The 24,476-nt window shown below is 39.8% G+C and overlaps 1 protein-coding gene across 3 annotated transcripts in view; it reads left to right on the top strand.

The window, feature by feature from the left end:
* Dpy19l1 (dpy-19 like C-mannosyltransferase 1) overlaps positions 1 to 24,476 on the top strand; it is a 92,340-nt gene that overhangs the window by 52,761 nt on the left and 15,103 nt on the right. For all 3 annotated transcript variants that reach the window (XM_050124892.1, XM_050124891.1, XM_050124893.1), the window contains exons 10-16: positions 487 to 564; positions 10,657 to 10,743; positions 12,372 to 12,431; positions 12,859 to 12,939; positions 19,033 to 19,134; positions 20,954 to 21,025; positions 22,837 to 22,886. In XM_050124892.1, the coding sequence (XP_049980849.1) occupies positions 487 to 564; positions 10,657 to 10,743; positions 12,372 to 12,431; positions 12,859 to 12,939; positions 19,033 to 19,134; positions 20,954 to 21,025; positions 22,837 to 22,886 (530 nt within the window). The remainder of the gene's footprint in view (positions 1 to 486; positions 565 to 10,656; positions 10,744 to 12,371; positions 12,432 to 12,858; positions 12,940 to 19,032; positions 19,135 to 20,953; positions 21,026 to 22,836; positions 22,887 to 24,476) is intronic.

Consider the following 24,476-nt stretch of genomic DNA (forward strand, 5'->3'; position numbering starts at 1 on the left):
CAACTAGCCTGTGACCATTTATTTGAATTATTCATAATGCTAATGGAGGTGACAAACAGGAAGACTTAATGTGTTTTTGTATAAATACACATCACCTAATTGCTTTTTAGTTTACTGTGATTTCTGCAATTTTGTCCTAGTGATCATGTTATAATTATATTTTCAAGTGTTTGATTGGCCAGAGGACATTTTAATTATATGTATTGACAGTAGAGCCAGCCTGATATTAAAATGAGTGTTGTTTTGGACTCTCCACAGAGTAGATACTTCACATAGTTGCATATTAGGAGAGCAGTATAAGTGAAAGATCAATTAATAATCATATTCAATAATAAATTGGCAGTTGGAAGGAAAACTAAGACACTCTGTATAAAGATAATTTGAAATAATAAATTAATCTTGTCTTTATTCTTGTTACTACTTGTTTTATGTATGTATATATATATATATGATTTCTATTTTTAACATAATTTCTTTTGATTTCAGATTTCATCATTATTTGCAGTATATGTTGTGGGATACATTGATATAAGTAAATTACGGAAGATCATTTATATACACATGGTAATGCTTTTTGTTTGTTTTCTACTTAGTGTGGCCTTAATAAACTTCTGATTGATACCTGATTTGTTCATTTATGAAGCAGGTTATAACATGAGGTTGTAACATGATTCTTTCATGAGTGTGTCATCCAAAAACTGATAACAGTTGACCTTGTTAAATAGACTACCAAGGAAGTTTTAATTTTTTCACTATCTTGGTGACCCTGTGCCCAGCCTACGTCCCTGTGTGCCTGTGGAGCCGCCTCTTAGAGTGAAATGAAATATCTGCTCACTGGGCACGTGAGACGCGCAGGTCCAGAACCGCAGAGCTCTCAGCATTTGTGCTGCTGACCTAGGCAAGAGGGACAATTGGAAATATGATGCTTCGTAGAAAGCGATTAGAAACTAAAGAATGAAAAACCTAAGAAAGTAGGGCATATCAGGAGTACAAAGCTGAGGGAAGGCAAGGAAAGCTGTGAAGGAGGAACAGGGCAAAGAGAGGAGGGCAGACAGGCAAATGACCTTACAGCAAACAGTGATCTAGGTTGTAAACAGTTAGAGGAAGCCTCAAAACAGGATGGTTGATGTTGGTTGTGCTTTGAAAGCATTTATCTTCTCTTGACCACTCCTTTTACACTTAAAGTTACTGTTTTCTTCCTCCAGGGATCTTAATGTCGTTTCACTGGACCATAATTGCCTTTCCTTTCCTGTTTTTTTTTTTTTTTTTTTTTTTTAGATTTTTAAAAAAATATCAATCCAAGTTCCCACTCTCTCCCCTTCTTTCATTCCCTCCACACAACCTCCCATACCACTCCTATCCAATCCTCAGAGAGAGTAAGGAACATTGCTTTGTGGAAGGTCCAAGCCCTCCCTACTGTATCTAGGCTGAGCAAACTATCCATCCAAAGAGAATAGGATCCCAAATAGCCAGTACATGCAGTAGGGATAATTCCTGGTGCCATTGCCAGTGGGCCCACAGTCTGCCCCAGCTATACACATTCAGAGGGACTAGTTTGGTCCTATACTTGTTCCTTCCCAGTCTGGATGGAGTTGGTGAACTCCTATTAGCTCAGGTAAACTGTTTCAGTGGGTGAACCCATCATGGTCTTGACCTCTGTGCTCATATTCTCATTCTTCTACTGAACTTTGGGAGCTCAGTCCATCCAGTGCCCTGATGTTGAGTCTCGGCCTCTGTTTCCATCAGTTGCTGGATGAAGGTTCTATGGTGATAGTTAAGATAATCATCAGTCTGATTACAGGGCAAGGCAACATCAGGCACCCTCTCCTCTATTGCTTAGGGTCTTAGCTGAGGTCATCCTTGTGGATTCCTGGTAATTTCTCTAGTGCCAGGTTTCTTGCTAGTTCCATAATGGCTCCCTCAATCAAAATATCTCCTTCCTTGCTCTCATCTCTATCCTTCCTCCATCTCAGCTATCCCATTCTCTCAAGTTCTCCTCAACCCTCCCCTTCGCCCCTCCTCTTCCCCTTCTCCCTCCCTTCTCCCCTCACCCCCATGCTCCCAATTTTGTCAGGCAATCTTGTCTGTTTACAAATCCCAAGTGGGTCTATATATGTTTTTCTTTGGATTCACCTTATTACTTAGCTTCTTTACAATCATGAACTATAGCAAAGGACACAGTCAATAAGACAAAAAGGCAGCCTACTAATGGGAAAAGATCTTCACCAACCCCACATCAGACAAAGGACTGATCTCCAAAATATATAAAGAACTCAAGAAATTAGACATTAAAATTCTAAATCACTCAGTTAAAAAAAAAAATGGGGTATTGAACTAAACAGAATTCTCAACTTAAGAATCTCATATGGCCAAAAGATACTTAAAGAATGTTCAACATCCTTAGCTATCACGGAAATGCAAATCAAAACAACTCTGAGATACCATCTTACACCTGTAAGATCAAAAACACTAATGATAGCTTATGCTGGAGAGGATGTAGAGTAAGGGGAACACTCATCCATTGCTGGTGGGAATGCAAACTTGTACAACCACTTTGGAAATCAGTATGGCAGTTTCTTAGAAAATTGGGAATCAAGCTACCTCAGGATTCAGCAATACCAATCTTCGACATATACCCAAAAGATGCTCAATCATACTGCAAAAGCCTTTGTTCAACTATGTCTATAGCAGCATTATTTGTAATAGCCAGAACCTGGAAACAACCTAGATGCCCCTCAACTGAAGAATGAATAAAGAAAATGTGGCACATTTAACATTAGAGTACTACTCAGTAGAAAAAAAAAAGTGACATCTTGAATTTTGCATGCAAATGGATGGAATTAGAAAACACTATCCTGAGTGAGGTAACCCAGATCCAAAAAGATGAATATGGTATGTACTTACTCATAAGTGGATACTAGCTATAATCAAAGGACATTACCTTTCCTTTTCTCATAGTTGACACTTAGGGATGTTGATATGTTTGGTTATAGGAAGCTTATGAATAAAGGTACAATGTTAATGAGCATGAGACAACCATCCTAGCAAAGATAGAGTATTCTGTTCTCTTCAAGGGGTGACCACTGTCCTCTCTGAGCCATAACTGAGTGACTTTCCTTCTGTTTCGCTGTGTGGATATTTCAAGATAGTCAATGAACTAGGAACCTAGGTTTTCAGGCTGATTTAATGAATTTTTTCTGAGACTGAAGTTTTCTCTCAGGTTTCAGGGATTTGCATGTTACCAAGTTCAGAAAGGTCTACTACTATGTATTTTCCATTGTATAAATAAAACAGGTTATTTCTGTCTTTTCTTGTTAAAAAACATTGAAGTTCTTGCTGCCAGTACTGTCTTTCCATTAGGAAGTAATGGTGTGTAGCCTCACTCCTGTCTCCCCGAGCATGTGTATGTCATTTCTTGGGTGTCTACCTGGTACTGTATTTGCCCCATGCTAAATTATGCACCCATTCATCTTTGTAACTGCTAAATCATTTTTCACTTGATGAGAGTATTTAAAATAGCAATGTTTAATGACACTCATGACACTCCATTTTATTTTATTTACATATAATGTCTGCTTATGTAAAATATTGTAATACGGTTATAGTTTACATTTTCTCTTTTTTCCCATGAATCTGTACATCTTTGATGTGTTTAATCACCCTCTGTTTTCATTTCTGAGCCTTTCCTGCTCAGATCTTTTTGCAGATTTTCTCTTGTGTTAGATAGGATCTCTTTGATTCTGATAGGTAGAATCCATTGTTTATATTCTGTTTGTTATGTGAATTATTCTAGGTTCATTCCACTATTCTTTATGAATTCTTTTTTAGCATGCTTTCATCATGCTTTGACTTCTTTTTAAAAGAAATGAATAACAATACGTTTTGTGAAAAGCTTTTCTTCCTCTGCCAGTTGATCCTGTGTGATTCCCTCTTCAATCTATGTTACAGTGAAGTCACATTAAAACAAGCAAACACTTTTCATTTGGCAGTGGTGGGAGGGGATGCTAGGCATAATTTCTAACTATTGTTATATTTTTACTTGTCTATAAATTCTAAAGTTTAACTTAATTTTCTTTTCTTAAATATACTTATTTTTCTTCTCAAACTGAAATCTTTTACTTTGAAGTACAATTCAGAATAAAGGCCAGCATTCCATCCCATTGGCCTGTAACCCAGTTACACAGGCAACTATGGCTGAGAACTTTGAAGAAAGTCAATAAATATTGAAAAGACAAGATTTTGTTTATTCTCTTTCTTGGAAGTATGATACATACTTTCAGTATTTTTCTAATTATCCTGTCTTCCTCTGTTACCACTTTACCTATTTTTAGATTCTTAAATTTATATCAAGAAAAGTATATATGGAATTATTTCCCCAAAGAACTTTCCCTACATCTTACATGGTAGAGGTCATGTAACAGAATGTGTCCTCTGAACAGCTGGAAGCGGGCAGCTGGGTTACAGTAGTGATGCTCACACTGGCTGCGAGCATCACAGTCCAGTTCAGGGGCTGCCACCATTGTGTACAGCTGAAGCTCTGCATCTGCCTCACATGGCTCCGTAGCCTCCCATCACAGTATGGAAACCAGCGCTGTGTTCTCGCTCTGCTAATGACTGTCTTATATGTCATGTAAGTGAAATGGTGCGGCATATGTTTTCCTAGCCTGCTTCTTTAGTTTAGCATTGTCTCCAGTTTATTCTGTGTTGTATCATGTGTTGTGATTTGTTCCTGTCTGTGGGTGACCAGCATCCCATTGTTGCTAATGTGTGTGGGGTGGAGAGAGGTATCCCATGGTATTGTCTGCTGTGCACACTTGTATTGCTTCTGGACTTAAACTACAGCAAAAACACTTCTAGGAACATGAGAATCTGTTTTCTGGTTTTCAGAGTAGAATTGATCAACTGGCAATCCAGTGGTGCTAATTCCTACAGTGATGGTACCATTTTATAGTCTCTGCAATAAATAAATGAAAAGAAAAAGACTTTCTTTTCTGCCTCTGAAAAGTTATTGTCACCTATCTAATAGACTAGAATGTCTCATTTTAACTTTTCCTTGTCTTTGTGTAGCATGATTAATAAAAACCCAGAGACAGAATTTGGGGTTCAACCTGAAGGTCAGAAAAGCAAAACATCCAGCCACTGGCTCTTACCTCTACTTCAATCTGAAATGATGATCCTGCCTCTAGGAATCTCAGAACAAGACTGTGTGTGAGAATTGTCTCCTCCCATCTTAGATTCCTATCTAGGGCTGGGATTCAAGATGTGCACCACTACTGCCCGGTTTCTTTGCAAACTAGTGTGGCCACTGGGATTAAAGGTGTGTGTCACCACTGCCTGGTTTGGAAGGCTGACCAGTGGGGCTCTTTTGCTCTTTGACTTCAGGCAAGCTATATTTATTAAAATACAAATGAAATACCCCTGCATTTTTGTTTTAATTAAAAGATTACATGTTGTAGAGCCAAGTTAGGTTTACAGCACAATTGGGCAGAAAGTATCCTCTGCATGACACCCTGGCTGCAGGTGTCCTGCAGCAGCATGGCACTGCTGTCCCAGCTGCTAAGCCTGCATTGACATGTCCTAAGCACCCAGTCTGGCCTCCGTCAGGACTGACTCTGGTCGCTGTGTATTGTATAGGATCTGATGAATGATGACGCATGCACAGAATGGTGTCACAGTTCCTCCTGCTCGAGTACCTGGTAGCTGCTGTCTGTGCTGTTCTGCCTTGTGCGAATGTGTGTATTTGCAGTTAGACAGCACATAGCCATTCACAGATCCCCTCCTCTCAGTTGCTGAAGGCAGTTAAATTACTCTTTCTGCGCCTAGATAGCTCATTTTTTAATAGCTGAGTAACATTTTGACTTTCTTGGGCTATGTGTCATGGTTTACCCTTTATTTATGGAAGGACATAGGGACAAGCTGCTGAAGTATTTGCCTGCAGCCTTTAGTGTAGATTTACAATTTAAATTCATTTGGAAAAATATCAAGGAAAGTGATTGTTGAATCATAGGAATCAGTTTATCTCGTGCTTAGGAAATTGCCAAACTGTTTCCCATAGTGGTTGCATCATTTTGCATTCCTACCATAAGAGAGGGGGAGAGAAGAAGAGAAAAAAGATGGGTGTGAGAGAGAGAAAGGGGATCCTGCTTCTCTACTTCTTCCTCTGAACCACATGTCAGCCACTCTGGTCAGTACATCATGCTTGTCTCATTGCAGTGTGCTTGAATGCACTTCCGTGTTATTTATCTATGTTTCTGGTTTGCTGTCCTATTTGTTCAGGTCCTTTGTCATTTCTTCTTTTTTGATTGTTCATTTTATTACAGAGTTTAAATCTTTTAATTTTTTTGTATTATTTTGGATAACAATCCTTTAACAGATGGTGCTTTTCTCTTCCTTCTAAAGCTGTGTACTGGGAATTGAACCAAGAGCCTCATCCATGCTAGTCCAGTGCTCTGTTGCCAAGCTGCAGCCCCAGCTCAGATGTACCTTTTGCCGATACTTTTCTCTTAGTCTACAACTTGTCATGGTCTTGGCATTGACTTTCTTGGAGTTGGAATTTTTAATTTTAAAGATTTACCTATTTGAATATTTTAACCAGTGCTGCATAGTTTTCTCTATATAAATCTGTATATGTTTTGCCTATATGTATACCTGTGTATCACATTTGTGCTTGGTGCCTGCAGAAGTCAGAAGAGGGCATTGGATCACTTAGAACTAGAGGTACAGAAGGTTGTGAGCTTCCATGTGGATGCTGGAAACTAAGCCTGAACCTTTAGCAAGAACAGCTAGTGCTCTTAACCACGGAGCTGTCTCTCCAGCCCATATATGTGGTAAGAAGGACACTTGTTGGTTCCCAGCTGCTCAGCCGCAAAATAATCACACAGAAACTGTATTAATTAAATCACTGCTTGGCCCATTAGCTCTAGCTTCTTATTGGCTAACTCTAACATATTAATTTAACCGATTTTTAATAATCCGTATATTGCCGCGTGGCTGTGGTTTACCGGGTAAAGTTCCATCTGGCTCCAGCAGGACTATATGGCTTCTCTCTAACTCTGCCTTCCTTCTCCCAGCATTCCATTTAGTTTTCCCAGCCTAGCCCTTTTCTTTTGCCCTATCAACAGTTCAAGGCAGTTTTTTTTAATCTTAGTTATACATTACATTTTTAAATGAGCTACACAAACACAATACCTTAATCAAGAGCAGAAATATACATATAATAAAATTGACCTTAAATTTGTATCAATAAACCAAGATCTGTACCAATGCAAATCTCTATAGCACATATATATGTGTGTGTATGTGTATATATATGTACATACATACATATATACAAATACTTGAATGAATATACATTCATTATTACATTTATTTTAAGTACTTATTTGTATATGTTTGTGTATGTAAACCTCTGTCCAGAGATCTTGTGCACATTTGTTGGGTTTATATATAGTTCATCTTTTCAGATGCTAGCTTAAATGGCAATGCATTATTAATCTCAAGCTCTTGCTGCTGCAATGGGTAACTTTTGCCTTTGGACAGTATCCCACATTTCACCTTGCTGCAGTTTCTTATTAACTCTGGTTTTGTTGGTTGGTTGAGATATTCTCTACAAATTGCCATGTCATCTGCAAAGATATCTAATTTTTTTCCTTCTAGCATTAGCATCCTTCCTCATTGTAGGATGTGGACTTTTTGAGAAGCAACAGTAGGAGGAAAGCTTGGCAGGAAAGCTAGTTACCCTACATTAACACTGATGTACACACATGGACTTTTGTAGATCTTTGCCAAGTTTATGGATTGTCTTTGCTATCCCCAGTTTGTTGCAGTTTTTTTTTTCCTTTAAACTATGAATGCATGTTGAACTTGGTCAGGTAATTTTTCTTTCCCTGCTTTATTCTTCAGGCTGTGGATGTTGTATACTAATTGGTTTTCAAATGCTGACTGCTACTGCCTGGGTACATTCATCGGGTTGTAGTGTATGCTTCTTCTTACCCATTGTCCAATTTGCTTTGCTGAAATTTTGTTGAATTAGGGGTTTTTGTTTGTTTTTCATCTTTTTATGGGAAATACTTGAAGTAATTTGATTATAGTGTCATCGTCTGAGTTATAATGAGAGTAATCTTGTGCCCTAGAGGGATTTAAAAGTTTCCTCAGCTCCCATCTTCCAGAAAAGATTGTAGAATGCTAGCGTGACTTCTTCCTATAAATGGGATGCTCTGGCATATTTCAGAGCAGTACTGTTTTCTCCTCCTGCTGGAGCAGCGAAAGGTTCTCCTTTGTGGTTTTTCCCTGAGAGGAAAAAAAGAAATGACTGAATTGTAAGCTCCCTTCCCATCGGCCACTGCAGCTGCCGTCCCTTCATCACAGTGCAGGTTCCCCTTCTGGGGCTGCTTTCGCAGGGGTTTGTGTTCCGCTGCCTTGAGTGGCACCTGTCTTTCTCCTCCACCTGAGGCAGTTTTCCCTGTGATCTCACTTCTCTGCATGATACAATTCTACTTGTTGCTAAGACCCAGCAACAACTTCTAAGCTCTCTCTGTGGGACGGCACTAGATAATGGTTCATGTTCATGGAGTGTCTAGCTTCTTAAGCACTGTTCCTTGAATAGGTTGTCTCATCTCCATTGTCTGATGTTGGAATTCTTGTCAAACAGCATCGGTCCCTTCATTGGAGGGGTTGTGTCTGAGTTCAGTTGGAGTTCAATGTCATTGGTCGGTTCTTTGACTTTGTGTCTGCCCTACAGCATTCTTAGGACTTTGGCTTCATATCAAGTTTTGAAATCCAAGTCTGAGTCTGTACCCTGTTCTTTTTCACTGTTGTTTTATCTCCCCTGTGCTCCTTTAGATTCTGTATGAATTTTTATTTCTGCAAAAGATGCTGGGTTTTCATAGTTACTGCACTGACTGTGTAAATATCTGGTGCTCATAGCATGGGAACAGCATTCAGACAATAAATATGATCTGCCTTTCCATCATTTATGTCTTTATTTCTTTCAGTATCATTTTATAGATTTCTTTGTGTAAGTGTTGTGCCTCTGCAATTAAGCTAACCACTAAGTATTTTTGTTCATTTTTGATGCTATTGGCAAAGGACTTATTTTGTAGATTTCTCTCTGAGATTGTTTGTTGTTAGCATGTGGATACTAAGTTGTTGTTGTGTGTATGTGTTTGTGTGTGAACTTTACGTGCGGTTACTTTTTTGAACTTTTAACAATTGTTCTCCCACCTTTAGGCTTTTTTTTTTCCTACAGAGATGTGTCTGTGAACAGACTGTTTACTCTTTCATCTCCATTTTGCCTTGGATGTCTTCTTTCCCATCTAAGTGACACACGTTTACACTGTCCCATGCTGCTGACCCTTGAGGGAGAGATTTCGGTCTCTCAGTGTTGAGAACAGAGCCTGCTGTGGCTTCATATGTGGTCTCTATTATGAAGAGGTAGATTCAGCCTTGCACCAGTTTGTTCAGTGTATTGTAACTGGATGATGCTGAAATTTGCCAAATACTTTTCTATATTGATTGAAACGATTGTACCTTTTATTCTCAAGTTGTAGTGTATTTTGAAATGAAATCCACACGCAAATGGAAATATATCAAAGAAATGTGAGCTTTTTATTTTTTAAAAGCTTTCTAAATTATAAAGGTAAGTCTTGAGGACCTAAAGAAGATGAATGATAGATATGACTAACATAAAAATTTAACTAGTAATCATAATACAAAAATATGACAAAGAAAAAATGTACTGGGGAAATCCTTGTAGCATGTTTGTTTCCTGTGACATCTAACAAGAGCCTGAAGGAAAAACACTAATCCAACAGCAAAAGCACATAGTAAAAATAAGCAGTTCCCACTCATAATGCACACATAACTGATGAGAGGCAGTGTCTCGTGCCATTCAGTAGTGAAGGGGAAGCAATGATGGAGCACTGGCCCAGGTAAGCTGGGCAGCCCTTAAGAAGCAGTGTGCAGGGTTAGTCAGAGTGTGTGTCAACAGAAACGTTCATCCAGTTTGTGGGCAGTAAACGGGTGCATCTGCTTGTCAGTATTTTGTCTTTTGTTTTTGAAAAGGCTGTTTCTTGATCCATCAGTTTTCTTTGAATCTATAGCAGTGTATTGACCAGTGCATTAAGATGTATCTAGAAGGCATCTATAGCAATGGGTTGACCGGTGCATAAGGGGCACCCAGAAGGGCCTTGTCATTTGGGTCGGGGAATAAAAAAAGTGGGGTAGAACTAGAAGGCACTTAGGTGCTGGCCAGTACTCAGAACAGTTAGTAAGCTGTAGAGTGGCATTTTTTTTTTCAGTTTTTAGCATGAATTAGATAGATTTGGGTTGATATGGGAAGCTTCTCGAAGCATGTTTAAGAGTCAAAGCAAGGAAGGATAGCTTGTGGGTGGGTGACTGTTCATGGCTTATGAATGAGATGTAAACTAGAATTTGAAATGCTGGTGTCTGGGAGGGTGCGCAGGAAATGGCCGGCGATGGCACACACCTTTTCTTGGAGTGTGGGGCTTGGGATGTAGAGTGAGCTGGGCTTGCCTGGTCACCCTTTTTGAGTGCTTTAAATTTCCTCAATCACGGGAGTGTACAATTGAAAAATGAACGTCCACATTCTTCCTTTGGGTCCGTGTGCACTAACTGTATTTCCTTTAATTTTCATAGATTTCTCTTGTGCTTTGTTTCGTGTTGATGTTTGGGAACTCGATGTTGCTCACATCTTACTATGCATCCTCTTTGGTGATTATTTGGGTAAGTATTCCTTTAACTGTTTATTAAAAAGCTTTATTTTTGAGAATTTTATGAATGTATACAGTGAAGTATGACCATAGATATTCCCCATATCTCCTCAGCACATCCTCCCCGCTGCAGGCTTTGGTTTTTTTATTGATAGCTCACTATGTTCAGTTAAGCTGTCTGGCCCTGTCTGTTTTTGAAACAGTTTCAACTTCTCTATCACTGGTTTGGAATGCATGAGTAGCTTCTGCGGGGTCATATAAAGTGTTTATCAGCTTTATCTTTACCTGATGGAGCAATGAAGTTCTCACTGCGAAAGCAGAGAAATTAAGACTCAGTGGCTTCACCATTGGAAAGCTCAGAGCCTCAGGTCCCGCTGTCCCTAGGTTGCTTTTTCCTCCCCTCAGCTCCCCTTGCACCTGCTTTGTTTTTGAGTTCATTGCAGGAGATTTCTGTACTTCCTGTTTTCTTTTCATCTTTCCAGTTTCAGTCTAAATCTAAAAGTTGTCTTAAATTCAGACTTTGGTGCACTTTTAGGAAATGACTCTGATTCACAGGCTTTAGTATTACAGTGCTGTGCAAACCCGGTTTCCCCTTCTACCTGTGGCACACGCACTCCAGCTGGGTCTGTGTCTTGGTAACACACACATTGCACTTCCCGGTTGGAGTGCTTTCTGCCTTTTGAATAGTCATCCTTTGATTCAGTTGATTTCCAGAGCCCATTAGTACATTTGGAGAGTCTTACAGCTCTGCCTCACAAGTAGCTACTTTAAAATACCCATTTTCAAGACACACACACACACACACACACACACGCACGCACGCACGCACGCACGCACGCACGCGCGCTTTCTCCAGCCTGAGGCGCTACCTGTAGCTGATGTGTTATTTGTTACTCTGTAGCTGAAGTATATTTAGCCACAGCCGTGGGCTTCAGGTGATGCTATTTGCAGCCCTAAACTTGGAGTTGCTACTGCTGTGCCCTGGGATTAAGATCAACAAATTCTCTAAGTCATTTCTGCCAAGTTTGAAGTCTGTTTTTCTCACTGGAGCTTATAGAGTTTAGGATTCATGTACCTGGACAGACTTGATTTAACACAGAGCTGTTCTGTTAGGACAGTAAAATCTCATGTGTAGTTCATCATGTAAGTCAAGTCAGGAATTTTAAGCTTAAAGGGAATCTTATGCTTTTATGAGCTATTTAAATTTCTGAATTTGTTGTATACCTCTTGGTTCATCATAGGTAAATCTGATATGGAAAATAGAGAAGTAGGTCTTTTATATACTGATTTTCTTTTCAATTTTACATTCTCAATGACAATACATTTTTTTAGTGTTTTTTTTTTTTTGAGGTATGCTTTGAAATCACTAACTGCATATGTGGACATGGGGTGGCAATTGTGAAAAATCCACAAAGCAAAGCAAGGGACATGAATGTCGGAGAGAAATGTGCAGGAAGAAAGAGAGGACAGAGAGACAGGGCTGTAGATGAATTAGGACGGAGTTCAAAATGCGTGAAAATGTCAAAGAACATATTTAATTAATAAATCAATCATGTGCTGAATTTCATGTTTTTCAAAGTCTCAGTTATTCAGAACAATTGTTACTTGAGTGTCTGAGTATTCATTTGTGTTCCTATTCAGGGGTTGCTGGCAGTGAAACCACAGTTGCTAAAAATGAATGTATCTGAACCTAGTTTATGGGTAAGAATAAACCTATGTGTTTTCTTCTCTAAAATACTGCATTGGTTTTATGCTTTACTTTTTAAAAAATTATGCACACAAGGGGCCTGTTTGCTTTGTAATAAGCACATGAGGGCTCTGTCTGAAGTTTTATTTATTACCCCATGTTTCTTCTGAGGACAACCATGTGTGACAGCCCCACTGTAGGTGTCGAGCTGGAGTTCTTGTTTACATCTCTGATAAGACAGAAATACATTTTGCTAGGAAGGTCCTATGTTTTCAGTTTTATTTTTAGCTATGATAACCCTTGGTTTTTGAACAATGTGCTTTTAGAAGATGTTCCCTTGGGAAATAGTATCGCTAACATGGGATAAAGCATGTGCTCCGTTCACTGCTCCAGGCTACAGAAGGTGGAAGAAAGTTTGTTTTATTTATTTTTCTTTTGTAGGTTATCCAAGGGTGTTGTTGGTTATGTGGAACTGTTACACTCAAGTATTTGACTTCCAGAATCTTCGGCATTGCAGATGATGTAAGTGTATTGTTGCTTAAAATGGAAAGACTTGAGAAGTATCCAGTAGGCAGGGAGTACATTAATGGAATTATTAGAGTTAATTTCTTAAGCTGTATTCTAAGGTGAGGTAAATATTATTTTCTCTTTTTAATACAAGAAAGAAAATCACAAAAATATGATTATGGATATAGTGTGAATCTCCAGAATTAATACAGCCCCTTTTTAGTATATTTCTATGTCACAAAGATGTAGAAAATGTCAAACAAGAACTCTGAACACTAAGGCCTAACATCTAAGGCATGTACAGCCATTTTCTGATTTCGTTATGGTCTCTTTTTTTTTATTAAAAAATTTTATTTATTTATTAAAGATTTCTGACTCTTCCCCGCCNGCAATCAAGTTTCCCTGCCCTGTGGGAAGTCCAAGGACCCCCCACCTCCATCCAGGTCTTGTAAGGTGAGCATCCAAACTGCCTAGGCTCCCACAAAGCCAGTTCGTGCAGTAGGATCAAAAACCCATTGCCATTGTTCTTGAGTTCTCAGTAGTCTCTTTTTAAAACCAAAGAGACAGTGTCTTCACCGTCATAGATAGAGATCTGCCCTCCCCATCTTCACTGTGGCCAGTTCTTATGGGATGTTTGTTCAGATGCCATTATTCACAGTTAGAGCCAGGTTAGACTTAAGAAATTTTGTTTTGTTTGGCTAGGACAGAGAATAAAATGATAATGTTTGTGATTTATTATCTTCAGGCTTCTTCTTATGAATAGTTGCTTTATTTGTTTCTCTGTGTGTGTGTGTGTGTGTGTGTGTGTGTGTGTGTGTGTGTTCATGGTACCTGCGTAGGTTTCTATACATAAACAGAACTGGACATGAGCTATCATCTCTCTCCACTGTCTTGAGGCAAGGTCTCCCATGAACCTGAAGCTAGGCGGTGGCCAGCAAGCCCCAGTGATCCTCCTGTCTCACCCTTGGCAATGCTGGGCATGTAGGCAGACTAATCTTATGCTTTGGCTCCCTCAAGCCATCCCCTGGCCTCACTTACTTACTTTATTTTGATGTGATCAGCACATTCTAAGTTTGGTACTTCAAGCAATTATAATAATACAAAAGATAATGAAGGCTATGGCAAGTAAGAGTGTAAGCTCAGGATTCTACAGGAGCACACAGGAGGAGAATCAGGAATTGACCAGATGACAGGGGAAGAGTGAGGGAGTTGGATGCAGAATGTAGGAAGAAGGGGGAGACAATAGCTCCGGTGCAGGTGTGTGGACTCTGCTTTCTTTCTGTTGGGAGACAAACTAATAAGCCAGTGATTCAGACTGAAGGCACTGTTGACATTTTTGCGTAGCCCAACATTCTAGTGAAATGAAATGACAGTCAGTGCAGATCTCCACACAAGAGATGACATAAGCAAGCGAAGGCCTCTAGGACTGAAGCAGAGAGCGATACCAGTGCCTCCTGCATTCTAAGTGTGCTGCTGCTAAAGAAGCAGGGGCCAGGCCCCCAGCACTGGAAAGGGCTGTGTCTTTCCTTCGCTCACTGTCCTTCGGGGGGAGGCTGTGTGTGTCCCTTCACCTGCCAGTTCTCTCTAGTCTGAGGAGCTAGCAGCTGTTAGGGTTCAAGTATTTGTACTTTGCACATTTTATGTAGGTCTCATTTCGTCATGAATGAGGTGAATCCTGGAGCTTTCAAAACAAAACAAAGACAAGCAAGCAACAAAATCCACTTACCCTTCGAAGGAAAGTCTTCTTAGCAGAGCTTTACAGTTTGTCAGATTGGAATAGCCATGCCTCTCCTGTGATCTTACAGTTTTCCTAAATTAAAGGGGCTTACTGAGTGTAGCATGGGGTCAGTACTTAACAAGCGTTGGTTAGTGATGCCATGGTTATTATTGTTGTAATTGATTGTGTACACACACGCACACAATCTTCTTCCTCTGTGGACTCACTGGTGGGTACTTAGGTTGCTAGGTTGGTGGATTGTGCTGCAGTGTACTGAATTGTGAATAAATAACTCTTCATTAGTTAATTTTTAATGGTGGGTCTAGAGATTACAATACATATCTTTATTTAAAACAATCTTGAGGTTAAATCTGTAGGTTCAGAGTCTGATTCCTCTCCCTTTGTGCCATTATTGTCATACATTGGATATCTGTGTTAGTGCCAAGAGCATGAGTTTTGATCACTGATTTATGAACTTTTATATCTTAAATGAAGAGAAAAAGAACAAAGGGGGTTTATATTGCCTTTGTATTTTGCAGCATTTTCCATCCTTTTTATTTCCCTTTCTTTCTTGTGCTTGAGGAGGCTTGTGTACTCTGAACCTATAGGACTCCATTTTCTAATTTTTTATAAGCCAAATCTCTTAACAGTAGGTTCTGTCCACCTTCATTTCTATTCCAGTGTTTAGGTTATTTGTTGTGGTTTCTCATTTTGCTGGTTGCAGAGTTGTTTGTGGACTGTAGTTTCTTTAAAACTTCTGGCCTTCATTATTTCTAAGAAGGCAATCTATCTATCTATCTATCTATCTATCTATCTATCTATCATCTATCTATCTATCTATCTATCTATCTATCTATCTATTAATGAAATCACATCTTTCCTGCCTTCCATGCCCCTTTGCTTGCTCCCTGAAAGTCTGCACTGCCTTCTGTCTATCAGCTGTGGGTTTGTAGAATACTTGGGCTCTCTTGGATCATGTGTATGCTTTCCAGTCCTCCAGGAGTGTGAAAATGTCCTTATCCTTTAGATGGTTGTCTCATCTCTAGGTTCTCACTGTAGCAATTACAGCTAGTCTGCCCGTCTTCAGTTCCTGTCACTGGGATTGAAGCTGTAGTTTTTCCCAGGAAGGCTTTCATCTCTCATTTTCCTGCTGGTGCTGATGATAACACAGGTGTTTGTAATAGGCTCAAAATCAAGTTTTTGACATTGGGCCCACCACCTCCATAGAGACCCTGCCATAGACCCAGCAAGCTGGAGAATCCATGATGGTAGACGAGACAGCCTAGGCAGGAGTGCCACACACTCCCATTTCTTCACAGTTCATTTTTATCAGAAAATACAGCATCATAGATGTTAGACTAGAAGACTGTGATGTGGTTGTTTGTGACACTTTTGTTGTGTTGTAGTTGTCCTGGGGATTTTTTTTAACTCTCTCTTCCATGTCTACAAGTTCCCACATTCCCTGATATTTAACCCTGACCCAGTGTTGGACTCTGAAGCCAATCTCATTTGCTCATTGTGTTAATCTGTAGGCGGACTTTCTCTGTGTCCTTGTACCTGCTCCCAAATAATCACTCCGAGACTTATTATTAATTATAAATGCTTGGCCATTAGCTTAGGCTTCTTTTTAGCTAGCTCTTAGAACATCTCATTTCTCTTTGTCTGTGTGCTGCCCCGAGGCTCATTACCTCATGTCCACACTTCCCATCCTGCTTGTTCTGTGTCTCTTTCTGTCTCCTGAGACTCTGCCTTTTTTCCTCCCAGCATCCTCTGTCTGGCTGTCCTACCTATACCTCCTGACTAGCTACCAGCCAGTCAACTCTTTTATTAAGCCAATCAGAAGGTGCTTTGGCAAAGACACATCTTCATAGTGTCCCAAAATATTATTCCACAATCTTGTTCTTTCTTAATAGTGCTGAGTTTGGTTGGCTAATATTTTAAGGATATTTACCTTTAATGATGAAAGGTATTAATCATAGTTTTTCTTACTTAATGATTTTGTCTTCAGGACAGTGGTAACTTCCTGTATTTTTTAAGATGAGTTCAGTCTCCTACTTTCAGAGAGCATTTGAATAGAACTGACATTTCCCCCTTAAATGTAGGCAGAAAGCAACACTGAAGCCTATAGCACTCAGGATTTTCAGTGTGAGGAGGGTTTCAGTCCTAACTCGACTTCCTTAGGAACTTAGCCATCTGGCTGGAGCTTTGACGGGTGTACTCAGGGCTGCTTTGCATATTCTTTGTTTGAGACCGAGTGCCGCATGCTTTCAGAATTACACATGCAAGTTTTATATATGTACATATATCGGGAATGGTCTTTTATTGTTAAATAGTTAAGTTTTCAACCTTTCTAACTTGACAGGTAACATTGTATGTGTATACCATGTACAGCGTCATGTGGGGAAGCTTTCGTGCATGGTGGACTGCTAGAAAGCAGACTTTCTTCAGATAACTTCACAGTTACTGTTTTGTTATTGTTATTTTGTAGCTAGAGCTTGTCACATCCATTCTCTGCATTTGGCAGTGGAATGCAAAAGGGTCACTGGTGGCAGTCATCTGATGTGCAGTAGGTCTGCACAACCTAACCGTAGCTGTGTGTCCTCCGACCACCGTCCCTCACTTCATCCTCTCCCATCCCCTTTTTAAACACTCTTCTTTTGAGATTAATTTTATAGAGTCCATTTGTAAGAATCAAGCACGTAGGAAAATGTGTGATCCTTTTGCTTTTACCACTCTTATTTTCTGGTAAATTTGTCTTAATGATTCCTGAAAGTAGTGCTTTTTGTATACCTTATAAATTTGCTTTTTGTGACTTTGTGCTTGATCTAAAGGTTATTGAATTTTGGCCTATTTAGTTTCCAGTCAGAAGGACTGCAAAAGCCATTCCCAGATATTTTCTAGTTTTACTGCTTTTATGATTAAAAAATTTATATGCAGTTTCAACATGCTGTTATGACATGCTACATGTAAATACTTAATTTTTTTTACTGTGCTTAAGGAAAATGTGTATGTTCTTCCTGTAAAGTTTATAGTCTTTATTTATGGACTAATTATATTGTGCTAATTTATGTTGAATCTTCTCTTCTCTTGCTCCTCTGCTGCTGTCAGATTCATAGGCACACGCATGGCTCTCTGTGGTGGTCCACATGCAGGATGTGTCGTGGGCTTTGCTCTTCGCTCACCAGCACATAGTATTGTCTTTTCACAGGTTTCCCTGAATCGCTGTGTGGTTTTTGTCTTGAATTTTATATTTCATTAGTGTGTTTCAGGGAAGCGGCAGGGGTGGGAGAATTCTTTCTTTCCACTGTGGTCTGGGGCCACACTCTGTTCATCAGTTTTCATGGCAAGTTCCTTTTCCTGAATCTCCCCGGCCCTTGAACTTAGTTCTGTGAGATTCCATGGCTGCTACCCTAGGATTTTGTTTCAAACTTATGTTGTTTATTTTCTTTTATGCTTTGGTGTGGTTTATCTTTTGTAGACAACATAATATTGTATTTGTTCCCTTACGTCAGTTTGAGCATCTGCCCTCTAATTAGATAATTTAAGCTCTTTGTGTAAATGGCAGTTGCCTTTTGGCAGGAAATTTTTCTTCATTTTATTTGGGATTTGTTTCCTTGGGCCATTTCAGGGGCCACATAACCACCCTTCCAACTTCCTAAGTGTATCCGCCTGCCTCTTCTCTCCGCAGCCTTTGTGTCATCACAGTCCCCCATCCTTCCTGCTCCACTCTCACGAGCCCCTGTGATCCGAGGCCATAGGCAAAATCATCTCTTCTCCTAGACTTTGCTGTTTTAGATAATAGTTAACTTGAAAGTTTGGTGAACATCGTATGCCCTCAAGCCTTCCTTTCTCGTTTATAGAGTGGGACAGCACACAAGCCCTTCCTGACTGTCTGTCAGAAGGTGCCTTTTATGCCCATTCCTCTGTGCCTGCTGCCTTTAAACTGTCTATAAGTCCCTTCCCACATTCAGACTCAGCCTCCCCTCTGTCCTCCAGACCTGGCTTCCTATGTGGTTGTCAGAAATCTTAAGAGTTCCTAGGCTCATTCCTCCTGGGGGAGAGCAAGGTGGGGCTGGGGAACTGTTTTTTTTTTTTTCCAGGTTTAGCACCACAAGTAGAAAAACTCAGGGGTAAAAGCCTTGGGCATTGAGTGGGTGGTAGTAGACATTGGTAGGAAGCTTTGGGAGCTGTCACTTACTGGCAGAACAGGGGATGCAGCTGTGAGGTTAGAGGAACAGAACAGAACTTTCTTTAACATAAAAGCCCAGATTTGGAACAATGGACTTTTTCATACAGTGAAAACTATTTTTAGATACTGTTAAGATTAAAATGCAATGCATAATTGTGATGTTTGGTTTAGTATAATGATTCCTGACTTGATTTCTTCCTAGGCTCATATTGGGAACTTACTAACGTCAAAATTCTTTAGTTACAAGGATTTTGATACCTTACTATATACTTGTGCAGCAGAGTTTGACTTCATGGAAAGGGAGGTAAGCTCTGATTTCCAGTGTTGTTCCCTGGGCTTCAACCCTTTTCTTTTCACAGAGCATGTCCTGCTATTTCGGGTTCACACTCAGCTTAGAGGAAGAAGTCCAGCAGCCTAATGCAAACCTTCCCATTTTGTATTTATTTATGACCTTTTCCGTGTTGATAATGTGGAAGTATGCATTCAGAATGCCCACAGTGCTTGGGTGAGAGAGCACAGGCATTTCCCATAGCATCTTTTCAGAGACAGCATCCACAGTTCAATCAGCTTCTCGAGCTCGTACGCTGCCACTTACTGTGTGGATATTCGAATGAGCTCATTGCATTTAAATATCATTAAGCACAAGTTTTTCATAGCTGACATTTCTCTTTTGAAAATTTGATTCAGATATTTGATGTTCATGGGAAAGCCTGAGAGTAGGTAGTGGTCTGTGGGACAGCATCTTGCAGTGGGAATGAATGGTCTTGAACGAACACATCCTACTCATTGTGTTACAGTCTACTAGCTTCTAGTAGTCTACTGCAAACCGATACTGTGAAATAAAATGCGATTTCACATACTAAAGTCCTTTGATCTCTTAAGTGAAATATTATTTCAATACTTCTTGAGGTAGTTTGTTTCAACAAGCATGTGTATATTAGCCTCAGAAGCCCCATCCATGTTGAATTCCTTTATTGCTGTTTACACGTGATACACTTTCCTCTAAGGCTATATCTGTAGGAATGCACTAAACTGACCATTACTTCATTGACATATTCATTGCTCCAGCTCTCCCACTCTGGTAATTCTGTGTCCAGAGTGCCAGGCCAGCAGCCTTCAGTGTAGACTTATCTGTTCTTAGTCAAGTGTACCTTGATGACTTCAACTGCATCTTGGCCCTCATTTATCCTATTTATGCTGTTGATTCATAATAGCTGATAAAAACTAAACAAATGATAGTGAAAAAAATCAAAGGAAAAATGTCTTCGGATACCGGTTTAGAGGAAATCTAGACTCCTTCGTGAAAGTGGTAACGAAAATAGAGGTGAAGATAAGCAGAAAAGTGATATGTTGTAGAAGGCCCGGAGACTACAGAGATCGTTATGCCTGCTTCTGTAACCCCCGAGTGGTCGTTGCCCATCTAGTGAGATATATTGTGTACTGAGGCATGGCATGACTCCATTCAGCTTAAACAGAAAGTCAGGCTCTTGTATATATTCCTGTCTCCATGTATATCTGGATTTAGGGACAGTGCTGCCAGGCAGCTGAGTGTCTTGTCACTTGAGGGAGTGTAACACAATTCCAAACTGACCTGGAAAGATGCTTAAAATGTGTAACAAAGAAGACCTTACCTGTGATTGACTCACAAAAGTGAAAGAGCAACATCCTGACCGGGCCTCCAGTGGGACACAATTGAGAAGCTCACAGGACTGTGTTACTAAATACATTTCTATAAATTTATCGTGTACATTTGTGTGTTAGAAAAAGAAATGCAGTGGCTAAGAATATACGTAAAATGTATACGGAGCTTCTTCCCTGTAAATAGTCACTGTGCTTAGTCTTCAGTTAGACAAAGTGTGTGAAGAGAAGAATCTATAGTTGTCTTTCACGCGAGTTTTGCAAACTGTATTTTTAGTGTTTTCGACTCAGCATTGGTGAAATGTGTTTCTATGGAAACGTGCTTTAGTTTCAGTGATGGGAGTCAGTGGATAGGTTGGCCTCTTTGGTTGATGAATGTTTGTATTTCTCTACCTATGCTTCTAGAAATTCGCCCATTTCATCATTTGAAAAGAAGTTTTGTTTGACTAAAACATTTCCTTCTCACAAATATCCTTCAATTTTAGACTCCACTGAGATACACAAAGACACTGCTGCTTCCTGTTGTTCTCATCGTGTTTGCTGCAATCGTCAGAAAGGTGCGCGTGCCGCAGGATGCTTCTCAGAATTAAACGTGTTCTTATTTTTGTATAGTAGTTACAAATATTTGGCTACACAATAATAGGATAGTTTTATACTGAGTTTTTGAAAAATTCTGTATTTTCTTACTGATGGCCTTTGATGAGTGTTTACAGATCTTAAAGATATTCTGCTCCCTGCTAGCCTAAAATAGACCCAGGAAAGAACAGTTTAGGTCCTGATCATGCATTTTAGAAGTCATGTCTATTATTGACTGGATTTTAATGTTGAGTAATATTTCTAAAATATTTAATATTTAACTTTTTATATGATATATGAGCAGTTTTCTGTTACTTTTGAATGTGATTTATTATTAATAAAAAAAGAGGAATTGGGAAAGTGCAGTGTATTGATGAAGTGGATAACATGTTCAGGCTCCAAGTTTCCTTTGATAATGAAATTCTAAGCCCTTGTGTAAACTAGGCCTGAGAAATACCAGTCTTCTATGAAGAAAAGCCGGCATGCAACTGTTTCTTAAGTAGCTTGTGAAGGCTGTAACTACATGAGACCTAAGAGATGAGATTAGCGTGCAATCGAAGAAGAGATGCACAAGCCTCGCAATTTATTGATCTCTAGTGATTTGTGCTAACACGGTGTGTTTATCTGTGGGATATTCTGTTCTGTGATTACCGTTCACGTTGTATTTGTACTGTGCTTCGTACTCCCCCATAGCATATTTGGATGTGTCACTCAGCCAGTGCCCCATGGAGTACACAGACACTGCCTTGGAAGATGAAGGACGTTAGTAGCTCCCTTCGTGCCCATTGTCTCACTAGACTCGGTCTTAGCCCTCTCCTACAGACACCTGCTGGCACTCAGCTTTGGACTCCGCTTGTTTCGGCTTCTGTCACTTTACTCAGTTTCGTTGTATGTCAGGTTCTGCACCCCATCTGCACCTGGGATGCCCTGTGATTCATACATAATTATCCTCAAAAATGACCAGATTCTGACCGTCAAGAACCAGTCCAAAGACTGCAGTGACCAGGCATGATAGCTTACACCTTTAATCTTTGCACCTGGGAGGCAAAGGCAGGTGGATGGATATCTGTGGGTTCTAGACTGTTCTGGTCTGTGTACTGAGTTCTAGGCCAGCTAGAGCTACACAATAAGATGAGACTCTGCCCAATAAAACAGAACAAAAAACTGCAGCTTTGATGGCAAGATGTGATGGAATATAGTAGGTCGGATGAATGAAGCCGCACTGTTTAGTTTGAAGTGCAAATGATTCAAGTAGAAGCTGGGAAATTATTTTCAAATATTTAAAAGCCCACCATTTGGAAACTATGACTATGTTCCTTTTGGTACCTTGGAAATATGGTCATTGATAGGATTTTTGGCCGGAAATGCTAAGACCAATCAGGAGAGTATAAGAGCCTGCGCAGCAGCCCAGTCGTTCCTCCAAGGGTTTAACCAGGGTGTGTGCAAGCTGCTGTGTCTGAGCCACTTCTACAGTTCTGTGTCTATGTCCACCACCTCCATGTTAGGGGAGGAGCAGGAGTATCAGGACCAGGAGTGCTCCTTAATGTTTGTCCCCTCAGGAAGGTCATTTCATCCTTTTGAACCTTTTGCCCACATCCTAAATGGGGCATTGTAATTTTCCTAACAGGATGCTTTAAGTATCACCATCAAGGACTGTGGTAGTACAGATAATGTTGAAATTATTATTTTCTGAGTTGTCTCTTATCTCCGTACTTCTTATATTTCTGGTAAGAGTCTTGATATCTGTTTTCTTTATAACAGCTCTTCTAAAGTCTTTAAAATCCATTTTCAGATTATTAGTGATATTTGGGGTGTCATGGCTAAACAACAGACACATCTAAGGTAAATATGCACTTAATTTTCTTACTTCCACGTATTGACTGTTTATTGCAGTATTTACTGTGAGCTTACATGTTTTGCACTTCATACGTGGTGTTTTCCATTGGCACCATTCCCCTTCCTCTCTGTGTGCACCCGTCAGAGCTCACTCAGAGAAGTCTGACCGTGACACCCACATCCTCTTTCCTAGGGGGACATGACTTTGCCAGTTCAGCAGAGAAATTGATTATTCTGTATGGAGGCCAATAGATTCTCATATTTGAGAAATAAACAGGGAAATAAAAAACTAGATCCGTTCCTTTTTTTTTTTTTTACTTAACTTCCCTATTAAGCAATTTTGAAACATAGGCAACCAGATGTACCTAGAAATTGACAAAGAGAGGTACTTGTAATTGAAGAAGTGACAGGTCTTTTCAGCAGGATGCAGCACTTACATGCTGGGAAGGTTGACATCATCAGCCAGAAGTACTTGTTTGATAGAAGTTGCTAGAAGTATTATGAAAGGAAAAGGACAGTTACAGGAAATAGTCATAATATGTGACTCAGGACTGATGACAGCCAAGGACATATAAAGAACCTAGAAGAATTAATAGGAACGTGTTCATACACACTAGAAAGTGAATTGAAGACAAAGAAAAGGGAACCAAAAGAAGAGTGAGTTTACCTTTTCCCTCTCCACCACACTTATGCCCCTGGAACCTTCTTGTGCACTTTAATGATGGTAAGTTGTCCCTGACTCTGGGCTTTGCAGGAGTTCAACCCTTTGCCCATAATTGGTTTCTTGCATTCCTTGCAGCCTGGCTCTTTCCATAGCCAATGGGAAAGAGTGATAGTTGAAAGGGTGAGTATTTACACCTGACACCTAGAGGCTCAGAAAGGCCTACAGTCTTGGTGATTGAGACATTTTAAACAAAATGAAAGTCTTTCTATTTACCAGATTAGTAATGATTATTAATATTCAGTGCTTGCACAACTGGGAGAAATGGGCTATAGTTGGCTGAGGCAGGAAGCCATACAGTGGGCCTGTTCTTCAAGTCAGCAGTTCCCTAAGACAGGTACTTGCTGTGGAAGTGTTCACATGAATGGAGACAATGGTCAAAGGATGATTAGCATGGTGTTACATGTAATGTGGAAAGTTAGCATGGTCAAAATATGTATTAGTACAAAATGAAATTACGGTCCAGGTATAAAGTGAAGTGCTTTACCATCTTTATGAAAATAGTTCAATCGTATATCGTTGTTTTTTTTCAAAAGCCAAACAATATACGTATATGACAGCTATACTGTTAAGCTGTGTGTGCATGCATTTTCTTTTATAACTTGAGTATCCTCCCCTTTCTACCATTCCCTTAGCTCCAGAGCTCTGCTAACACATGGCAAAGTCTTTTGTGTTATTTAGAAATAGTTGGCTATAACTATGCCTTCTTTGTCCCAGCGTGGATAGGCCGGAAAGGGGAAATGTTCCTAGTATAGAATGTCAAAATTTCAATTCATCTGAGGTAATTTTTTAAAATTATTTATTTATGTATTTATTTATGTATTTATTAAAAATTTCTGTCTCTTCCCCACCGCCGCCTTCCCTTTCCCTCCCCC

Source organism: Alexandromys fortis, unplaced genomic scaffold (assembly GCF_014885135.2).
Source record: "Alexandromys fortis isolate MF-2015 unplaced genomic scaffold, M_Fortis_MF-2015_v1.1 scaffold_204, whole genome shotgun sequence".
Lineage (NCBI taxonomy): Eukaryota > Metazoa > Chordata > Mammalia > Rodentia > Cricetidae > Alexandromys > Alexandromys fortis.